The 20,531-nt window shown below is 36.5% G+C and overlaps 1 protein-coding gene across 3 annotated transcripts in view; it reads left to right on the top strand.

The window, feature by feature from the left end:
* POLQ (DNA polymerase theta) overlaps positions 1–20,531 on the top strand; it is a 124,324-nt gene that overhangs the window by 59,888 nt on the left and 43,905 nt on the right. For all 3 annotated transcript variants that reach the window (XM_060098984.1, XM_060098983.1, XM_060098986.1), the window contains exons 16-18: positions 12,790–15,899; positions 18,850–18,993; positions 20,010–20,206. In XM_060098984.1, coding sequence (XP_059954967.1) covers positions 12,790–15,899; positions 18,850–18,993; positions 20,010–20,206 — 3,451 coding nt within the window. The remainder of the gene's footprint in view (positions 1–12,789; positions 15,900–18,849; positions 18,994–20,009; positions 20,207–20,531) is intronic.

Raw genomic sequence — 20,531 nt, 5'->3', positions numbered from 1 at the left:
TTCTTAGAAATATGTAATAAAAGACCTGAGGTGAAAAAATTCAGATGTGGGAGTATCTCTGTGGTAACAGCATACCACATATCATACTTAACCCTTCCAGGGAGTCATCTGAGGTCAGTACACATTTTAAAAAATTTAATTGGAAAAAATTTGTAAACACATTTTGGAATCTCTTCTGTGTGATTCTAAGGCCATTATTGCCATGACTGTGATTCTTCTGAAAGCCCAGAACCTTCACTGATCAAAATTAACGAAACAGAGTAATATGAGAAATCAATATTATCTGCCTCCCCGTGTGACATACTGAGAACGACACAACATTACTCCTGGAATATTTTTATCAAAAATGTCTAATGTGAATTTAACTGTAGAGAAACATCAGACAAACCTAATTTGAGAGACATTCTACAAAATAATTGGCCAGTACTTTTCAAAAATATCAAGGTCACGGAAACAAAGACTGAGGAGCTGATTTGAATTAAAGCAGGCTAAAGAGACGTGACAACTAAATGTACCACCTTACTCTAGATTGGATTAGAAAAAGGACATACTTGGAACAATTGGTAAATTTTGAGTAAGGTGTGTAGGTTAGATACAGTATTGTATTAATGTTAATTTTCTGAATAGAAACTGATGTATTTGGAGACTGGCCACCCTTTCAGTGCCCGGTATGTAAAAGCCAGAAAACCCATCCAACATTCAGATTGTCTCAAATAGCTTGCCATTACCAACAATCTGTAATGAATTACCTTGTGCATATGTATTTTCATATTGCTGGTGATGTTTCTTCAGAGTAAATTCCTAGACATGAGATTTCAGAAGGTAAGTGCATATATATAGATTTATTAGATTCCAAATTGCTCTGCAGAAGGGTCTAGCCAAGTTGCACTCTCACTAGTCTATTACCCCTCAGCTCACCAGTAGAATCTGTTGTTAGATGTTGTTAAAAAACAAAATTCAGCTGCGTAAATTTGAAGATCCAACTAGCTTTATTAGGCGATTCATGAGTTGCAGCATCCAATCTAGGAACTAGAAGGGGTTTTACTAAAAGATGGAAAGTTTTTATAGGAAGAAGGATAGGGCAAAGGAGCTATTAGCAAAATAAAAGAAAGGATTATTTTTATATCAGGGCAGCTTTTGGGGGGTAAAAGGGAAAGGCAAGGGGGTTTTATCATGCAGATTGTATCTTGGGGGTGGGTGGGGGTGCGGGGGGTGGGGAGGGAGGATGGACAGATTACCTCTTGGTGCTGACCAGGAAATTCTAGACTGGTTGATTAAGATTACATTTCTGGTGAAGGTCAAAACTGCAGTTAGGTTAGGTATTAAATCTAGGTTTGGTATCATGGGCTTTAGCCATTTGGGGCCTGTGGCTTTTCTCTTTAACAATTCCTTCCTTTTCATCATACTCTCAGCCTGAGAGATGTGATCAAAATTTAAGGCATTAGCTTTGCTCTCAACTACTGCTCTGCAGCTTTGTTGATCTTTGTTGTGATATCCATAGGTCATGACGTCTTTGATGAACTCCTATGATATTCACAGGCAATGACTTCAGGTTTGTTACCGAGTTCAAGCTTGTTCTGCTGCAAAACAGACCAATAAATCAGGAGACGAGGTGTTGAGGCAAGGAATAGCGACTTTATTTGGAAAGCTGGGCATCCGAGAAGATGGCAGACTAGAGTCCTAGAGTACCATCTTCTCTGGGTCTGGATGCTAGTTTCTTTTATAGAACAGAGAGGGGGAGGAAGTGAGGAAGTAAAGTAAAAAGGCTCTAAGTCTTGCAAAATATCTTCTGGTTTGGCCAGCCTCTCAGAGGGGATGTGTTAATTTCTTCTTTCTTGCAGCCATTCATGGGTGGGCAGGGGCAGTGTGTTTCCCTGTGAGCTGAACGAAGGCACTTTGGATTAACATTGAGGCAGAGGGGCAGGGTTCCCCAAGGGAGGCCATTATGTATGCTTTTAGCTATAAAGAGCATCCTTTTAGTGATTATAGTCACAAAAGCAACGGGAAGCAAAGCTTAAAGTAAAAGAAACAGATCCAACATGGAGTCAGATTTTGTTCTTCCCTGTTACAGGTTCACAATTTTTAAGGTGGCCGTTCTCCTCGTTTCTTTTCTGATGTTCCACTCTTAGGGAGATATTTCTCTGCTGGTCAGTGGCTGTGAACATGCATTTAAAACTTTTGAGAGGATCCAATGTGCTGATGTTTATGATAACTATAAATAGGATAACTCCCACTATGTGGAGTGTGCTTCAGAGCCATAGTCCCCAAGACCCAAACCAGTCAAAGACACTGTTGAAGGAGTCACCCTTTTAAGCCAAGTGGCTTACTCAGTGATCTTACATAATTAAGTTTCAACTTCACCAGAAGTGTCAATCCAGGTACAACAGATGGTATTGGTCATAGCACAGACACTTCCCTGCTCAGCTAAAAGATTATCAAGGGCTATCTTATTATCAAGAGCAACTATGGCCAGAGAGTCTAAGTATTTTTGTTGGGCAACTGGTGCCCTAGCAATGGAATCTGCAATGTTCTCTAAGAGTTGAGGAAAGGTTCCTGATTATATTATTCTTTGTTTTAACTCCTAATCAAGGAAGTAGGCCCTGCCAAAGGAAGCAGTTCTTGAATCATGAATCCTCCTGTTAGGCCTTTTCTAGAACAGTTAGGGGCACAGTTAGATAACCTAAGACGCCTGGTACAGTTGTGTGCCAGCCATATGGTCATTCATAGGCCCAAGGAGAATGATAACCACCACAGACAAAGACAAGACCTGTCGGGATGCAAACCATTCCTGTTAAAGAATACGGATAAAAGATTTATTCACAGGGACTGCTGCATTTACCTGTTCAAGCCAGGAGTCAGTCAGGTTTTTAGTGCATGTGGAAAGAGAATCTCCCATCCTAAAATAGAGTTATCCTAAATACTGGAGGTTATCCCTTCTTAGTAATGGCCTGGGAGATACAGATGAGGGTGTTATCTTTCCAGGCCAATGCCAGAGTGAAATTAAGAAAGAAAAGGAGAAAGGGTTTCATGTTTAACTAAGGCAAGAAGACTTGAATCTGGTGTCTTCGGCGAAAGCAGTAGACATCGATATCAGTGACTTTTCTTACTCATCATTTTGATTCAGGGGTCTCCAGTGTTGTGTAGGACCAGATGTCAGGTGGTCCTCCTTAGCTGTGAGACATGTACCCGAGGCTCAGTACTTTCTATAGTTTTGCATCAGTGTCAGTGGTCAGGAGCACTTGGTAAGCTCCCTTCTGACAGGGCTCAAAGGATGCCTTTGTTCTTAGTGATGTCAAATCAGAAGGGTGGGAGAAAATTGGAAATAGTAGTTTGGTGAGTTGTAGCCAGATATTTAAGGACACTAGAAGAATTCAGGATCCAGTCCAGTTTACAGGTTTGTAATAAAACCTCAAAGACAATTAACAGGACTAGAATCTAATACTATCTACAAAGGTGCAAAGATAATTTTTCTCTCTTTAATTACCCCTGTTTTTTTTTAACCAAAGATAATCATAGTAAAACTAATTTGTTTGCATTAAACTTGGCCTGATTATTTATATAAGTACAGCAAGAATAATGGTTGACCATATAAGTCCTATTTTAAGACTGCTTTGCTGAAACCTTGTAAGCAAGGTACCAGGTCGATTTTTTTTGAAGCAGTTCTTTGAAGCTATCTGGTCATATCTGAGTCTGTGCACACCTTTCTCAAATATGACATTCCAGTCAAAGCCTTGGTAATATAGCCAGTGTTTCTAAGTGTATCCTATTACAAGGAGAACAGATTGTTATTGAACTTATGCAAGCAAATAAATTGTTAAGAGAGTAAGAATATTCACTGAGAGTTCCTGAATTCTGGAGGGATCAGGTGGGGAGAAAAAGTTTCCTTTGTTCACAAAGGTATACTTTACCAAATTGTTGTTAAGTCATAGATAGCTTAAGAAAAGGTCTCCTTAAATCTGGAAAAACAAAAACATTAGAGTGTCCTCCTCAGGTCATGTAGTCCTATGTAATTAATACTTTTTCTGCTTGAATACAGTTTTTCAAGGGCCCAGAGGGAGGAAGCCTGAGGCCTTTAGGGACACAAATAGTTGTTCTTACATATACTGTGGTGGGTGAAGGAATGGGAAAACAGAAAAATGAGATTTGTCAGGGAGCCAGGAAGAACCATGAGGCCATCTTGGTTTTCCCACAGCTCCACTGTGTTTAATTTACAGCCATTGTTTACCCATCTTAGTTTCTCTGATTCAGGAGCAGACTGTCGTCTGTTATAAGGACATCAGGTCTGGCAGTAAGCGGGTCATTTTTGGAGAAGTAGAATGAATCTCATCAACACTTGCCACAATCTTTATATAGATTCTGTTGCCTTTACATGAAAGTCAGCTAGGTCATTTCCCTGTTACTCAGGTTCAGTATTTTTAGTGTGAGCCTCAATTTTGATGAGTAATTTCGGAAAGTAAGTGAATAGCAGTAGAAGGATTGTTTGCTTGTTACCCATTTCTGATTGGGGTCCCAGAGGATGTCATACACCATTTTAAGAAAATGACTAGAATTATAAGTTAGGATTATACCAGGATATATCAAGTTTCTAGGAATTTCACACAATTTCTAGAACACATACACCTGATCAAGTACAACATAAAGAAGGCTTAATGTTACTTCTTGTTTGGTAACGCTTCCCATGTAACTTAACATATCAAATAAGCCTAACATCTTTTGAAATGTTCCAGGGGCCTCTGAATAATTACAGAGTTAGTTTGTGGTCAAAAGACTTCATTCAGAATTTGATTTGGGGAAGTTTGTCAAAGATATAAAATGCTTTGGACACTTGACTAACTAAGATCACAGGTCCATATGAAACAATACTCGATTGTCTATTTAGCAGATGAAGGAAAATTAAGTTCTAGTTTTATATAAGTACACTATTGATATTAAAACTTAATTTTTAAAATGCTTATAATAATTCAGTTTTAGCCAGCTTGATTACACAAGGTAAAATCTTTTCTCTCTTCAGTGAAGAGAGAAAAGATTTTTGTATGCCTTTAGTTTACCCTTTATAACCAGAAGCTCTAGTTCAGACAGAATTACTCTCATTTCCCTTAACAAAATGCATCTTTATTCCTCATGCCTTTTCTTTGTTTTTTAAAAAAATTAATTAATTATTTATTATTTTTTTGGCTGCGTTGGGTCTTCGTTGCTGCATGTGGGCTTTCTCTAGTTGTGGTGTGCAGGCTTCTCATTGCGGTGGCTTCTCTGGTTGCAGAACACCGGCTCTAGGCCTGCGGGCTTCAGTAGTTGTGGCTTGTGGGCTCTTGAGCACAGGCTCAGTAGTTGTGGCACATGGGCTTAGTTGCTCCGTGGCATGTGGGGTCTTCCTGGACCAGGGCTCGAACCTGTGTCCCCTGCATTAGCAGGCAGATTTTTAACCAGTGTGCCACCAGGGAAGTCCCTCATGCCTTTTCTAGCCAAAAACACATTGTGCTTTCCTTGCATATGGAGATGTTTCCTTTGTTGTTTCTTTAATTACATATATTAGAATTTTTAATCTTTTGAAAACCTTAATTTCTGGCTAAAATTTAGGAACTAAACAGTTGTGGACTCTTACACTAGCATTCCAAAGCTTGGCAAAATTATAAGTACTCTTTGTAACTTCTAGAAACATGGGCTTTCTCATAGAAACTTTCTTAGCATGGCACTGTTGACTGAAAAAAAAAAAAGCACAATGTGAGAGTTGTGATTTAAGTTTTATTTGGGGCAAAATGAGAACTATAGCCCAGGAGACAGCATTTCAGGTAGCTCTGAGAAGTCGCTCCAAAGAGGTAGCGGGGAAGGTCAGTGGGGAAGGTCAGTGTTATATGACTTTAGTGAAAGGGGGTACGGGCAGCCAAGCACACATTTTGGCAGAGGCTTGCTGCTAGTCACGAGGAGCAGGTGTCACTGTTAATGATTTTAGTGCTTTTCTAGATATGAGGAATGTAAGAATTGGACTCATAAAATCTCCTGAAAATATCTATCTGAAGACCTGTTCTGCCAGTTTTTCCCAGAGCACGAAGTGCCTCATTCCTGATCTCCACCCTGAACTCCTTTCAGGGGTTGTTGAAGGTCAGCAGCTGCAGCAGCTCATGATTTAATCCTTGTAGAGGTAGATGGCAAGTGCCAATAGTTGGCAGCACCAAACATGCTTACTAATAATCCCAAATTTTATCTCTAGTTTTTAAACAATAGAAAGCCCAAAGTAGATAAAGCTATGTTCAGTAATTAATCTTTCACCTATTTTATCTTATTTGGAATGATCTAAATGTTCAATAAATTTCCATTACTTAACCTAAGCTTAGCAAAACTTTAGGGTTTCAGGCTAAAGACTTGGAAAACTTATTTCAAAAGTTCATCTAGAAAATCTTTTTATTCTACTTTTATCTATTTAACTTACTTGCTCTAAACAATTATATTTAGGTTACTAATGAAAATTTCATCGTACCAAGTTATTTTTCTTGCTGACAAATTTGTTAGCTTAGGTAGAATAAAAATATTATAATTAATGCTGACAACTATTAAGACATGTCTGTTTTAATTAAAGCAACAAACTTAAACTAGCTTTTACTTCCTAAAGATTATCTTGGATAACTTGATCTTGAAAAGCATTTGAGTTAGGTATATTCCTTAGGACTTTGGAGTAGCCAATCCTTACAAGCTTGTCTTTAAACCAAAAAAAAAAAATACAGCTCTTATTGTAGATCAACTATATTTCAAAAAAAAAAAAGATTACACTTCTGATGAAGTTTTAAATTGTATTTAGGTTATGTTTTAAATCTAGGCTTGGTATCATGGGCTTTAGCACAAGTGATGCCATTTGGAGCCTCTGGTTTTTCTCTTTGACAAAAAGGTTTTCATTTTTACTAGTCGGATAGATGAGAAGTTGTATCTCAGTATGGTTTTAACCTGCATTTCTCTAAATGTGCGTGATGGTGAATATTTTTTCTTATTTTCAGGATTCTTTAAAGAAATATATCTTTGTAAATTATCTGGTTATGTCTTTTCCTTATGTTTCTACTAGGTTTTGGTTTTTACCCTCTCCTTTTTAAAGAGTCTTAGAATCTTTTCTTTTTAAAACTGATTAGGGTTCTTAGCCATTTGTTTCACATGTATATTTCATATATTTTTCTCAAAAACTTATCAATTGTCTTTTGACTTTATTGCATTGTTTTCACCATGCAGAATTTTTATTTTTCTTTTCATTTATTTTTTAGCAATCTTTTTTTTTTTGCTTCTAAATTGTCATAGTTAGAAAAGTTTTTCGTATATTGAGATTAAAGAGGAATTCACACGTTTTCTTCTAGTATTTGTAAGTTTGCATTTGGATGCCTGATGCATTTAGAATTTAATTTTGTGTATGGTGTTAAGTCTGGATCCAGTTTTATTTCTCAATGGTTCCCATTTATAAAAATGTTTATCTTTGTCCCAGTGATTTGAGATGCCACCATCATATATTAAATATCCATATGTAATTAAGTCTATTTCTGGACTTTCTATTCTATTTGCTATTCTTTCTGTCAGTTAATGAGCCAGTACTATGCTTTTTTTTTTTTTTTTTTTTTTTTTGCGGTATGCGGGCCTCTCACTGTTGTGGCCTCCCCCGTTGCGGAGCACAGGCTCCGGACGCGCAGGCTCCGGACGCGCAGGCTCAGCGGCCATGGCTCACGGGCCCAGCCGCTCCGCGGCACATGGGATCCTCCCAGACCGGGGCACGAACCCGTATCCCCTGCATCGGCAGGCGGACTCTCAACCACCTGCGCCACCAGGGAGGCCCTATGCTTTTAATTATAAGGGCTTTATAGTGTGTTTTAATGTCTAGTAGGGTAAATTCTACCTTACGGTTTTTCAGTATTTTCTTGGCTATTCTTGCATGTTTGCCCATATGAAACTTAAAGTGCTTTTTGATATTGTATTAGAATTCGATTGAAATTTAATAGAACTGAAATCTTCATAATGTTGAGTGAACCTATCCAAGGATAGGTAATATCTTTGCATTGGATCTAGTCTTTTTGATTTTTCAGCAGTTTTAAAATATTTTCCTCATACAGGTTTTCAGGAGTTTTAGTTTTCCTCATACAAATTTTGTACACTTCTTGTTAAATTTATTCTTGTTTAATCATTATCCTGTTTTTAGTTAGTGGCTCTCTTCTGTCTTCTACATGGTTATTATTTGAATATGTAAAGGCTATTGAGTTTTATATTTTTTTATCGTGCTATTTTCAGAATACTTTTGTTTAAATTACTTTTATCATTGATTCTCAAGGATTTTCCAGGTATATTGTCATATCATTTGCAAACAGAGTTATTTTACTGCTTCCCTAACAATTCTTGTGCATCTAACTGATTTATTTGGTCTAATTGAATTAGCTAATAGCTCTAATAGGTAGTGGTAGTAGACAGTAGTAATAGAGATAGTGGACATTTTTGCTTTGTTTGTGATTCTAGTGGAAATGCCTCTGCTACCCTAGTAAGATACTGACTTCAGGAATATGGTGTGTGTGTGTGTGTGTGTGTGTGTAATCATTTTAAGAAAATGTCCATTAATTGCAATTTTCTCGTATATTTTTTATCAGGAATGGGTATTAAATTTTGTTAAAGGCTTTTTCAGTATCTATGGAGATAGTCATAGGTTTCTCCCCCTTTACATCTCTTAGCATGTTATATTAATAGATTTCCTACTATTGAATCAGTTTTATGTTCCAGAATAAATTTCACTTGGTCGTGTTATATTATTTTTTTACATGATGTTGGATTCTATCTGCTAACATTTAATATAGTATACTTTTGCATTATTATCCATAAATAATATTAGTGTACAGTTTTTGTATGTATGTTTATATGTGTGTTTTGCACTATCTTTACTCAAGTTTTGATACCAGACTTTCTTCATGAAAAACAAAAAGGAAGATTTTCCCTTATTTTCAGTACTTTGGGACTGGTTAAAGGTTTGATATGATTACCCTATGAAACAGTCTTGGATGGTGCCTTTTTATGGGGTTAATTCTCTGATCACCTTCTCTATTTTATTTTTTCGGAACTTAATCTCTTTAAGCTTTCTATGTCTAGTGGAGTCAATTTTGGTAGCCTTTCTTTCCCAACGAAATTATCTATTTCATCTGGATTTTCAAATATATTTTCATAACGATCTGTAAATTAGTCTGTTAGGAATTTTAAATATTTCTTCTATTTCATTGGCTATGCCTCTTTTTTTGATTTATTATTTTGTAAATTTCTACTTTTTGTTTTCTTCTTGATCAGATTAACTAGTGGTCTATTTTGTAAATTTTAAAAAATCAAGTATTTTGTTTTACTAGTTAGGTCTATTAAAAAAATCTACCTCATTAAATCCTATTTTTTGAATTTTATTACTACTTCCTACTGCTTTCTTTTGTTTTACTTTGTCATACTTCTTCTAGTTCTTTTTGTTGAACTAGGAGTTTAATTTGTTGACATTCATATTTTTATTAATAAAATACTGTGTGTTTTTATTTTAATACTATGAATTTAGTACTGTGAATTTTCCTGTGGTCTCTTATTTTAAATGTAACCGTAGATTCTGATATTTAGGGCTTTCATTATATTTTTTTAGGAATTATGATGGATTTGCATGTTTTCCCTTTTTTGCCTGGGTAGAAGTTCTTTTTTGTTGCTGTTGTTAATAATTTTTAGTTTTATTGCATTGCAATATAAGCATGTTGTTTATAACATTTCTACTTTATGGAATTCACTGACAATTTCTTTGTTTCCTAATATATGATCAATACAAACTAGATAGTTGTATTCTCTATTATAAAAGTAAAATGAGATATTTTCAAAAAATCTACCTTTTTGATTATGTTAATTAAGTCTTATTCATTCCTATTTATTCCCCCCTTCCAGTACTTCATCTGTCTTTTAATAAGAATGGTTTATTAAAGTCTACTAATTGTTAGTACACTTCTCTCTTTGTCTCCTTGTATCTCTTATAGTGTTTGCTTCACAAATGTGGTTACTTGTTATTTAGAGTGTAAATAAATGTTCATAGTAAATATGACTGATTGATAGTTATCTTTGTTGTGCTTTTGGTTTTGAGCATTAAATTATACCCTTCTTGGAATATCCTTCACTGCTTTCTTCTTGTTTCTCTTTGCCTGGGAATTCCTTTGCCCATCCCTTTATTTTTAGCCTTTTTGAATTACTTTGTTTTAGATATTTTTTTTGTACCACACTGAGTTGTAGTTGGTTTTGCTTTCTGAAACAAATTGAAGATCTTTTTAATAGATGATTTAATCCCATTCACATTTATCAATATGAATAACATGTTTGGTTTCAATTCTCTCAAATTATTTTATAATTATTTGTATTATGTGATATTTGCTGTTTCTTTCTCCACCCAAGGGTATTCTTTGGTATTTTGTTTTTAAATTTAGAAAGGTGTATATTTTTGTTTTAATGGGTGATTTTGTACTTTTTATTATCTGGTTTGTCAAGATTTTAATTGTATCCTGTAATTCCTACCTATTGCCAGAACAACAGTCACTGACATAGAGCTTACTTTAACTTTCTTTTTCCCTCTCCCTTTTTCAAAGTGCATTATTTCTACTTTATCTCAATATAAAACTTGCATACATTAATTTTCCACCTTTGCCTCCACCCTTGTGGGGGGTAGGGATGGAAAACTAATATAATCTACATTTTTAGTTATTCAGATTCTTACCATCGTTCTTATTGCTGAAGTATTACTTCCTCTCTTGAGTGGATGAAACTTATCCTCTAGTAGCTTTAGGTTCCTTGAGGAGGGCTTATATAATATAGAATTCTTCAAGTTCTTGTATGTTTCAGACAGTTTTTCCATAACCTTAATATTTGAAGCACACCTTGGCTGGATAGAAATTCTTGGTCTATACTTTCTTTTATTGAGTTTTTTGAAAATGTTGTTTCTTTGCTTTGTATGCTGTTTTCAAGAATTCTTATGGGAGTGTGTTTCTTTTGCCCTTCCAAATATGTAGGCCTTGAGAGTTCTTTTCTTTTCTGTTTTTTTTTTTTTTTAACATTTATTTGTTTATTTATTTATTTTTGGCTGTGTTGGGTCTTCGTTGCTGTGTGTGGGCTTTCTCTAGTTGTGGTGAGCAGGGGCTACTCTTCATTGGGGTGCATGGGCTGCTCATTGCAGTGGCTTCTCTTGTTGCGGAGTACAGGCTCTAGGGCGTGTGGGCTTCAGTAGTTGTGGCACGTGGGCTCAGTAGTTGTGGCTTGCGGGCTCTAGAGCACAGGCTCAGTAGTTGTGGTGCACGGGCTTAGTTGCTCCATGGCATGTGAGATCTTCCCAGACCGGGGCTTGAACCCGTGTCCCCTGCATTGGCAGGTAGATTCTTAACCACTGCGCCACCAAGGAAGTCCCGAGATTTATTTTCTATATCTTTGAAGTTCAATAGTTTCACTAGGCGTTTTAGTTAACTCTTGCTATGGAAGAAATTACTTAAGAACTTAGTGTCTTAAAAGCAACTAGTAAATATATATTAACTCAAAGTTTCTGCAAGTCATGAATTTCGGAGTACCTTTCCTTGTAGTTCTGGTTTGAGCTCCTCAGGAGGTTGTAGTTAAGTTGTTGGCCAGAACTGTAGTCATCTGAAGGGCTGACTTAGATCTGCTTTTAAGATGCCTCACACACATGCTGGCAGGTTGGTGTTCATTTCTTTACATGAACTTCTCCATAGAGCTGCTTGAGACCCTTTTGCCTTGATGGTTGGCTTCCCCCAGAGTGAGTGACCCAAAAGAGAGCAAAATGGAAACTGCAATGTGTTTTATGACCTAACCTCAGTTTTTAGTTGTTTTGGGTGAGAGGCTAAATTGGTCCCTGTTATTTTATCTTGGTTGGAAACGGAAGTTTCCCAGCTTCCATAATTTTTATGCCTCATCCTGTTTATCTTCTCTTCATGGTACTTCAGTTACGTATGTTTGACCTTTTAGGGTGTAGAATCTGTTATTTTACTATGAAGAGCACTGATATTTTCTCAGTCAGCTTGGCTAAGCTCAAACTTTTCCTGTTGTAGGCAATAGCTCAAATCTCTGTTCAGTTGTTTAGACTTTCACCTAACTGCTTGGAGTCTCTCCACACTTACATAGTTTTGAGGTCAGCCAGATACTTGGGCAGAATTTGTATGAAAAATATGGGGTTCTCCTTCTCTGGATCTCTCAATTCTGAACTTTCTCTCTTCATTTTGAAGCTCTTGTAGTTACTCTGAACTGTCTTTCAAGTTCTGTCAATCAGTAAACTCCATGTTTCCATTTAAAGACTCTGTCTTAGTGAGGCCTTCCCTAACGATGCTGTTTAAAAATTGCAGAACCACCTATCCCTTTCTGGTACTTCATTTTTTTTTTTTAACATCTTTGTTGGAGTATAATTGCTTTACAATGGTGTGTTAATTTCTGCTTTATAACAAAGTGAATCAGGTATACATATACATATATCCCCATATCTCCTCCCTCCTGCATCTCCCTCCCATCCTCCCTTTCCCACCCCTCTAGGTGGTCACAACTGTGCTTCAGTTTTTTACACAGCTCTTATCTATCACCAGTTGACACAGAATGCATTTTAACATTAGTTTACTTTCTGATTTCACCAACTATAATGTAAGCTCTATGAGAGTAGATACATTTCCCTCTTGTTCAGTGCTATTTCTTCAGTTCCTAGAAAAGCTCAGATTGATGCTTAATAAATACTTGTATTAATGAATGAATCAATGCATTAATTTATTTCATTTTCTACCTCTTGTATAGCACCCGAAAGGCAGTGGATGAGGAAGAGGAAGCAGTTGAAGAGCGTCGGAATATGCGAACTATTTGGGTGACTGGCAGAAAAGATTTAACTGAAAGGGAAGCGGCAACTCTTATAGTAGAAGAAGCCAGAATGATTCTGCAGCAGGACTTAGTTGAAATGGGAGTGCAGTGGAGTCCATATTCACTTTTAAATTCTGATACACACTCATTGACCTGCAGTGAATCAGAAGTAAAAGAACACAAATTTATACCCCAAACTAAGAGTTCTTATAAAAGATTAACATCAAAGAAGAAATGTAACACAATATTTAATGATTCTTCTGTTACTCATTTACCAAATACAGTGCAAGATTTAGATAAAAGTAGAGAGCATACAGATTCCTTTTATTATAAATTTCAGGATGGGCATCAAGAACGTCAGGTGCATTCCATTTCCAGAACAAAAAAACGGGCTTCTTTGAGTATAAATAAAGAAAAGCTAGGAACCTCTCTGAATGAGGGGAAAGCAAGCACTACGAAAGTTGTTCAGACTCTCTCGTCTGAGAAAACAAAAAAAGAAGCTTTGAATTTCAGTTCAGAAGAGATGAGTACAACCTCTCAATCTTGGAAACATAGTAAGCATCTAAAAGAATCTAGAGACAGTAGCCCTGTGAAAGACACTAGGATGTGTAGAATCAATTTACAAGAACAGACTCTGTCTAATCCTATTCATTGTGAAGAGTCATTTACTTCAGATGAGAAGAATATGGAATTTAGAAGTCTAGAGCCATTTGCTAAAAACATATCTTTCTGTGCTGAGGGAAGATATAGCAAAGTATCATTCCCATCACAAACAGAGCAAAGTTGTTCAAGGAACAATAAAATATCTAATGACGTTCTTGTGGAATATTTTATCACAGGATCCCAGAAGAAAAATGTGACTCATCAAGCCACTAGTGTGGTTAGTGAAAATGGAAGAGGATTAGCTGTTGAATCAGAAAAAAAAAATGAAGCGCTGATACAAAATGATTCAAAAAACCAGCATGTTAATGTGAAACACCATGACACCCATCCAATTAACCAGTACCTGGAAAAGCAGTTTGATAAACAGACAAATACTTACACCAAACTGAAAAAACCAATAGCAAGACAAATGCCCTATGAGACAGACAGCAGTTATATGAATAGGGACTCAAATGTTGTTATGAAATGTGAAAGTACAAAGTTTAATGCTGAGGAAAATAAATCAAGTAATCTTCAGGTATCAGGAGAAAACATAAGCAGCACTGAGATACCCAGTGGAGTACATCTACTAAGTGGGGCATTTGGTAAATCAGGAGGCCAGCGTGAGAATATTCTAAATACCCTTAGAGTACAAGTAAAAACAGATGCTTATGCAGCAGACAGAACTAAAAATAATCATGTTTCTGACTTAGGTTTAGATCTCTGTGATTTTGAAGACAGTTTCTACCTGGATACTCAGTCAGAGAAAATAATTCAACAGATAGCACCTGAAAATGCCAAGCAAGAAGGAGCAAAGGATACCAGCTTGGCAACAGGAATGATGCAGAAGAGCCTAGACAAACAGAGCTCAGTAAGCTCCTTTCAGAAAGAGATTCACATTACTTTTCCAGGTGAACAACATTCACCAGGAATGACAAATCATTTGAAACTTAAGACTGTAGATGCTATGAAACAAAGCACTGATTCACATGGGGTTGATAACCTGACTCCAGAAAGCCCAATTTTTTATTCTCCAATATTAATAGGGGAAAATGACCCATGTTTTAAAGGCAATGAACTTTCTGTTACTGACTCCCAATTAAACAGTTTTCTTCAAGGTTATCAAACACAAGAAGCTATGAAACCAGTTATACCTCTGGTTCCTAAAATGAGAACTCCTACTGATATAGAAGTAGAATATCTGCCAGTTCCTGAAACAAGTTTGAATTTGAGTGGTAGCTTACTGTTTGACAGTTTAAGTGAAGAGTACCTCGTAGAAGAACAACCACCTGATGTACAAGCAAAAGAATGCCTTCCTTCTGAAATAACTTCAGTCCATTTTGCTGATTCTCTGTGTCTACAACCAGAGGGCCCAATTAAAAAATCAGATGTGAATGAGAATCAAGATAATCAGCAGCCATTTTCTTGTTTCAGTGATGAATCTACTGTATTTTCAGAAATGGATTCTGCTCAGATGGTTGAAGCTTTGGATAATGTAGATGTATTTCCTGTCCAAGAGAAACATAATGCTGCAGGATGTCTTAGAGTATTAGAACTGAGTGATCCAGTGATTGTGGGTAATGATTATTCCCAAAGAGAAGTAATTGGAGGAGATAAAGATAAAAGGTCTCAGAAATCCAAATTAACTGGGACACGGCAAGATAATTCATTCATATGGTCAGGGGCATCATTTGATCTAAGTCCAGGACTGCAAAGGATTTTAGATAATGTGTCCAGTCCTCTAGAAGACGAAAAGCTAAAATTAACCATTACAGACTTTCTCAGTTTGAAAGGAAAAAATACAGAGGTAAATGACAAACAAGAAATGATTTCAAATTTGGAGACAAATCAAGTGCAAGGAATTCCATTTTCCCCTAATATTGTGGTAAAAGGCAATATTGACGCACTAGAGAACAATGTCCTTCATGGTGAAACCTCCTCCCTCTTGCCTTGTAAAGAAAACTGTATAGTTGATGATAATGGACTCATTCCTCCTATACCATCTGCTTCTAAGTTGTCATTTCCAAGTTTTCTTGGAACATCTTCTGTAAAACTTAAGAAAATTGGTGGTGGTTTACAACTTGGTGAAAGTTATTCATTTGGCTCACCTTCAGATAATAAAAACTGCGATTTAAGTCCAGAGACTAGAAATGGTTTCAAAGATGACAGTCCTACTAGAGACACAAGCTTTTCACCGCATTTATCACAGGATGGATTGCAGTTAACTCTAGCCTCATGCAGTCCAGAAAGTTTGGCCATAATTGACGTAGCGAGTGACCAAACTCTCTTTCAAACATTCATGAAGGAGTGGCAAAACAAAACTCGATTTTCCATCTCATTGGCTTGTGAAAAGATCAGTAATTTGACATCTTCTAAAAGTGCTACTATTGGTGGTAGGTTTAAGCAAGGTAAGATTTTTTTTTAAATCTTTTACATTTGTATGTAAAATAGTGGACTGAGATGGGACTGAGACTTTTCAGTATTGGATATTAAATGTAATAAATGTGTTCAAAGTTTAATAAGTTTCGGGCTTCCCAGGTGGCTCTGTGGTTGAGAGTCCACCTGCCGATGCAGGGGACACGGGTTCGTGCCCCGGTCCGGGAAGATCCCACATGCTGTGGAGCGGCTAGGCCCGTGAGCCATGGCCGCTGAGCCTGCGCGTCTGGAGCCTGTGCTCCGCGATGGGAGAGGCCACAACAGTGAGAGGCCTGTGTACCACAAAAAACAAACAAAAAAAAGTTTAATAAGTTTCTCCTATGTGGGTTTACATGTGGAACAGCCTTATTGTTCAGCACAACTAGATTAAAAATAGTTACCCTCTGGTATAAGAGATGGGGGACCTCTGGACACATGGGCAGGAGAGCTGAGCAGTGAGGCCAAGAGCTCAAGCTGATAGACTGAAAACGTGCAGACCACTAGGACACTGTTCGTTCCTCTGTCTCTGATGCATTGTTGTGCCTGGAGTCTAGTCAGGCCTGTGTCTGCCTCCTTCCAAGCAGGCCAGAAATCCCATCTAAACAGCCTTTCTATAGCAGCTCCCCACAGGAGTTCCATACCAGTGTTGTCTCCCAGGACATTGACCCAGCAGCCAAGCTTATTGCTGGTGGGGACACCACAGTTGGTATGGCTGGTTCAGGGGCCAGCATTAGAACAGTGTTTGACAGATTGATGCTTGGGTGTGCCAGGAATCTGTCTCTCAAACAACACCTCTTCTATGCCATTCTGGGCTCTGCCTTGGCTGAGGCCATAGGGCCCTTCTGTTTGGTTATCTTCCTCATCCTCTTTACTTTGTGAGTCTCTGGAGGTTTCCTGTACATCCCTGCTGCTTTAGCTCCTGGTCATGCCTGGTGTTAGAGTGTGCCAAGCTTACCATTAAACACAGCATTTCTCTAAGAAAGAAATCATATATATACATATATATATATAATCATAATATGCATATATTATATAATATGTATATTAGTTAGAACATAATTTTGTAAAATTTAAGATGTATATTTTGAAAATGGATCAGACTTTTTTTATGGTACCTTAATGGTGTGACATGGTTTGAATTTAATTAATTAAAGTATAGCTGATTTACAATATTAAATTAGTTTCAGGTATACAACATAGTGATTCAGTATTTTTATAGATTATACTCCATGTAATGTTATTGTAAAATAATGGCTATATTTCCCTTTGCTGTACAATATATTCTTGTAGCTGATTTATTTTACACATAGTAGGTTGTACCTCTTAATCCCCTACTGATATCTTTCCCCTCCCCACTCCTCTTCCCACTGGTAACCACTGGTTTGTTCTCTATATCTGTGTCTGTTTGTCTTTTGTTATATTCATTCGTCTTTAATTCTTAGGTTCCACATATAAATGATAATATACAGTATTTGTCTTTCTGTCTGACTTATTTCACTTAGGTCCATCCATGATGTTGCAAATGGCAGACTTGATGGTTTTTATTAATCATTGCTCATGAATTATTTTCTCTTAAACTGTAATATCCATATTCACTTATGTAATAACAGAAGTACATAGCAAATAGGCACTATATTTTTCACAGTGTATATTAGCTATGTTTTCCAAGACTTATCTCAAGTAGAACTTGTACCTCTACTGATAGTCATGAAAGCCTCATAGAACTCTTTCAGGTTTTCAGAGAATTGAAACTTTTTTTTTTTTAATTAATTAATTTATTTATTTTTAGCTGTGTTGGGTCTTCATTTCTGTGCGAGGGCTTTCTCTAGTTGCGGCAAGTGGGGGCCACTCTTCATTGCGGTGCGCAGGCCTCTCACTATCGCGGCCTCTCTTGCTGCGGAGCACAGGCTCCAGACGCGCAGGCTCAGTAGTTGTGGCTCACGGGCCCATTTGCTCCGCGGCATGTGGGATCTTCCCAGACCAGGGCTCGAACCCGTGTCCCCTGCATTGGCAGGCAGACTCTCAACCACTGCGCCACCAGGGAAGCCCCGAGAATTGAAACTTTTGGTTAAATAATGCCATGTATTCCTGTCTTATTTCATGGAAGTAATGATTCAGTATTATGGGGGATAGCTGTAGTCAGCTTGACAACCTGTTGTGGAAATCAAAGATTTGATCAAATTTCTTAAATCTCTATATTTATGAATGAGTTTGTTCATAAAGTTCTGAATATTTGTTTGATCTTCAATTCAGGAAGCATATGTGTTAATGACAAGTTTTATCTACTTTCATTGTTGACTAGCTCTTTCCATTTTTCATTCAACAAACATAAAATTGAGTACGTTTTCTGTGCTAGAGGTTAGAGGGATAAAAACATTCACTTAAATTTAACAAATATGTGACAGTTATTTTCCAGGTATTGGGGATATAATTGTAAATAAGATGGATTAGTTTTTGACCTATGTCTTTGTGAAATTGAAAGGTGTATTATTTTAGGAAAAATATTGACTCAAATACAAAATCATACCTAATTCTTCACTAAGAAGTAAGACTTTTGATTTTTCTGGAGTTTCTAAGTGTTAAGAATTGCTAAACTTGCTACAAAATTTTTGTAGTGTGCAAGTGGTCTTTATTTTTGAGTTATAGAAATTCAAAATGCAGCTTCTGGAAAACTTTAAAAAGTTAATTTTAAACTATCTTAATCATTATTACAGATCTCTTTTAAGAAATCTTTGGTAGATTTTTCATAGTGACAGTTATCTTAAATGATGGGAAGCCTAGGAAGATCTTATACCTAAAAATGACTCTCCACATAATGCATATTGGAGGGATCTGAAAAATTTGCTTATCAAATAATTTTTTATTATATCATTTTTTTTTAGTATTCAATTTAGTGGTTTCATTTTTAGAGATTTTTAACTATTTCACTTTGGTTTTATGTAGTTAGTTCCTCTCAGGAAAGCCCTATTGGAGCTGATGGAATTCCTGTTAAAGGCTCTGATGGCATCTTGGTGGTTGGACTGGCAGTATGCTGGGGTGGAAGAGATGCTTACTATTTTTCATTGCAGAAGGAACAAAAGCATTCTGGTAAGTAATCACTATTTGGTTAAGTTACCATATAATTTTAATGTAGCCTCTATGAGGATAGTGACTTGTTTGTTGAGAATAGTTTCCTGATATTTATCTAGAATTTATCTTTTAGGATTAAAAAAAAACCTTTAAAAAATAGTAGCTATTGTGTACATTATTTCATATATTAACTAGAATGACGTTTTAAGAAGCCACCCCCCTTACTCTCTTCTGCTTGTCACGTGTGGCTGTTAATACTGTGTTTTCTTCTTCGGGGTAGTGGATCCTTAAGGACTCACTGGCCACCTTGAGGATTTGATTCTGAAGACTGGATCATGGCAGTTTCTTTCCAGGCTTTTATCCTCCTATCGACTGTATCTGGAACTCATTTAGAGGCAGTGATGAGCTAGACATCTACACTAGTTGAATCACACAGCCTTTGGAGAAGTCTTGGAATTAAAAGAATAGGACCTAGGTATAAATTGTGATCTGATTATGGCTGTTGGATACCTAGTTGATTGTTTGGTTTTAGACAGAAGCAAAATTAATAAGGAAACATTTTAAAAGATGCCGTGTAATGTCTGTTCTGAGTAAGCATGAAATATTTTCAGTTGTTTCGTAGGAAAACATCTTAGGATAAGTAATTACTTGAACTTCTTTTATTTTAGATGTAATTTTATACATTCATACTAAAATTCCCTCTGAAATGAGTTCCTTTAAAATTCATTTCAAAATAACTTTTCTCTCTTTAATTCCACATTCTGAGAAGTGTAAATTTATTTTTAGGAATCTTAAATGTTTAGAATTTTCTCCCACCTGATTAAATAGAGCATTATAAATCACCTAGCCCAACCCTTAATTTTTAGATTACAGAGCACTTCATCTATATAGCCAACGTGACCTGGATAAAGTCTTGCTGAACTAAACTGAGGCTTTTGAGTCTTTTTCAGTCTTGGCACTAAAGATTGCTGTTTCAAATGAATGCATGTACTTTTTGCCTTAAGACTTTTTTTTTTTTTTTTTTTTTTTTTAAGAAATTAGTGCCAGTTTGGCCCCACCTTCTCTGGATCCAAGCCTGACTGTGAAAGACAGAATGCGGCACCTTCAATCTTGCTTTCAAAAGGAATCTGATAAAGAACGTTCTGTTATCATCTATGACTTCATCCAGAGCTATAAAATTCTTCTTCTGTCTTGTGGCATCTCCCTGGAACAAAGTTATGAAGATCCTAAGGTTCCCTGTCTTATCTAAAAGAATTTTACGTACTTCAAAAAATATTTAATTTTAATGTTTAGGGTTAATTCTTAAATGACTTGGTATTTATTTAGCTTCAACAATACAGCTTAAGTATTTTAGAGTAGTCACTCCTTTGTCCAATAACTTCATCCACCCAGAACAGATTATTATGCACCAAATGCCTCTGTGTAGATAAAACCAGAGATGTGACACATTCCAAGCACTAAAGTTCACATCTTTCTTCAGAGACTTAAACAATTTTCATTTTGGTCATAAGTTCTAAATTTTCTGTCTCATAGTAAATTAGAAATGAAAGGAGAAC

Source organism: Mesoplodon densirostris, chromosome 5 (assembly GCF_025265405.1).
Source record: "Mesoplodon densirostris isolate mMesDen1 chromosome 5, mMesDen1 primary haplotype, whole genome shotgun sequence".
In the NCBI taxonomy this organism is placed as follows: domain Eukaryota; kingdom Metazoa; phylum Chordata; class Mammalia; order Artiodactyla; family Ziphiidae; genus Mesoplodon; species Mesoplodon densirostris.
Note: the sequence above shows the minus strand (reverse complement) of the source record. Positions and strands in the feature narration are given on the sequence as shown.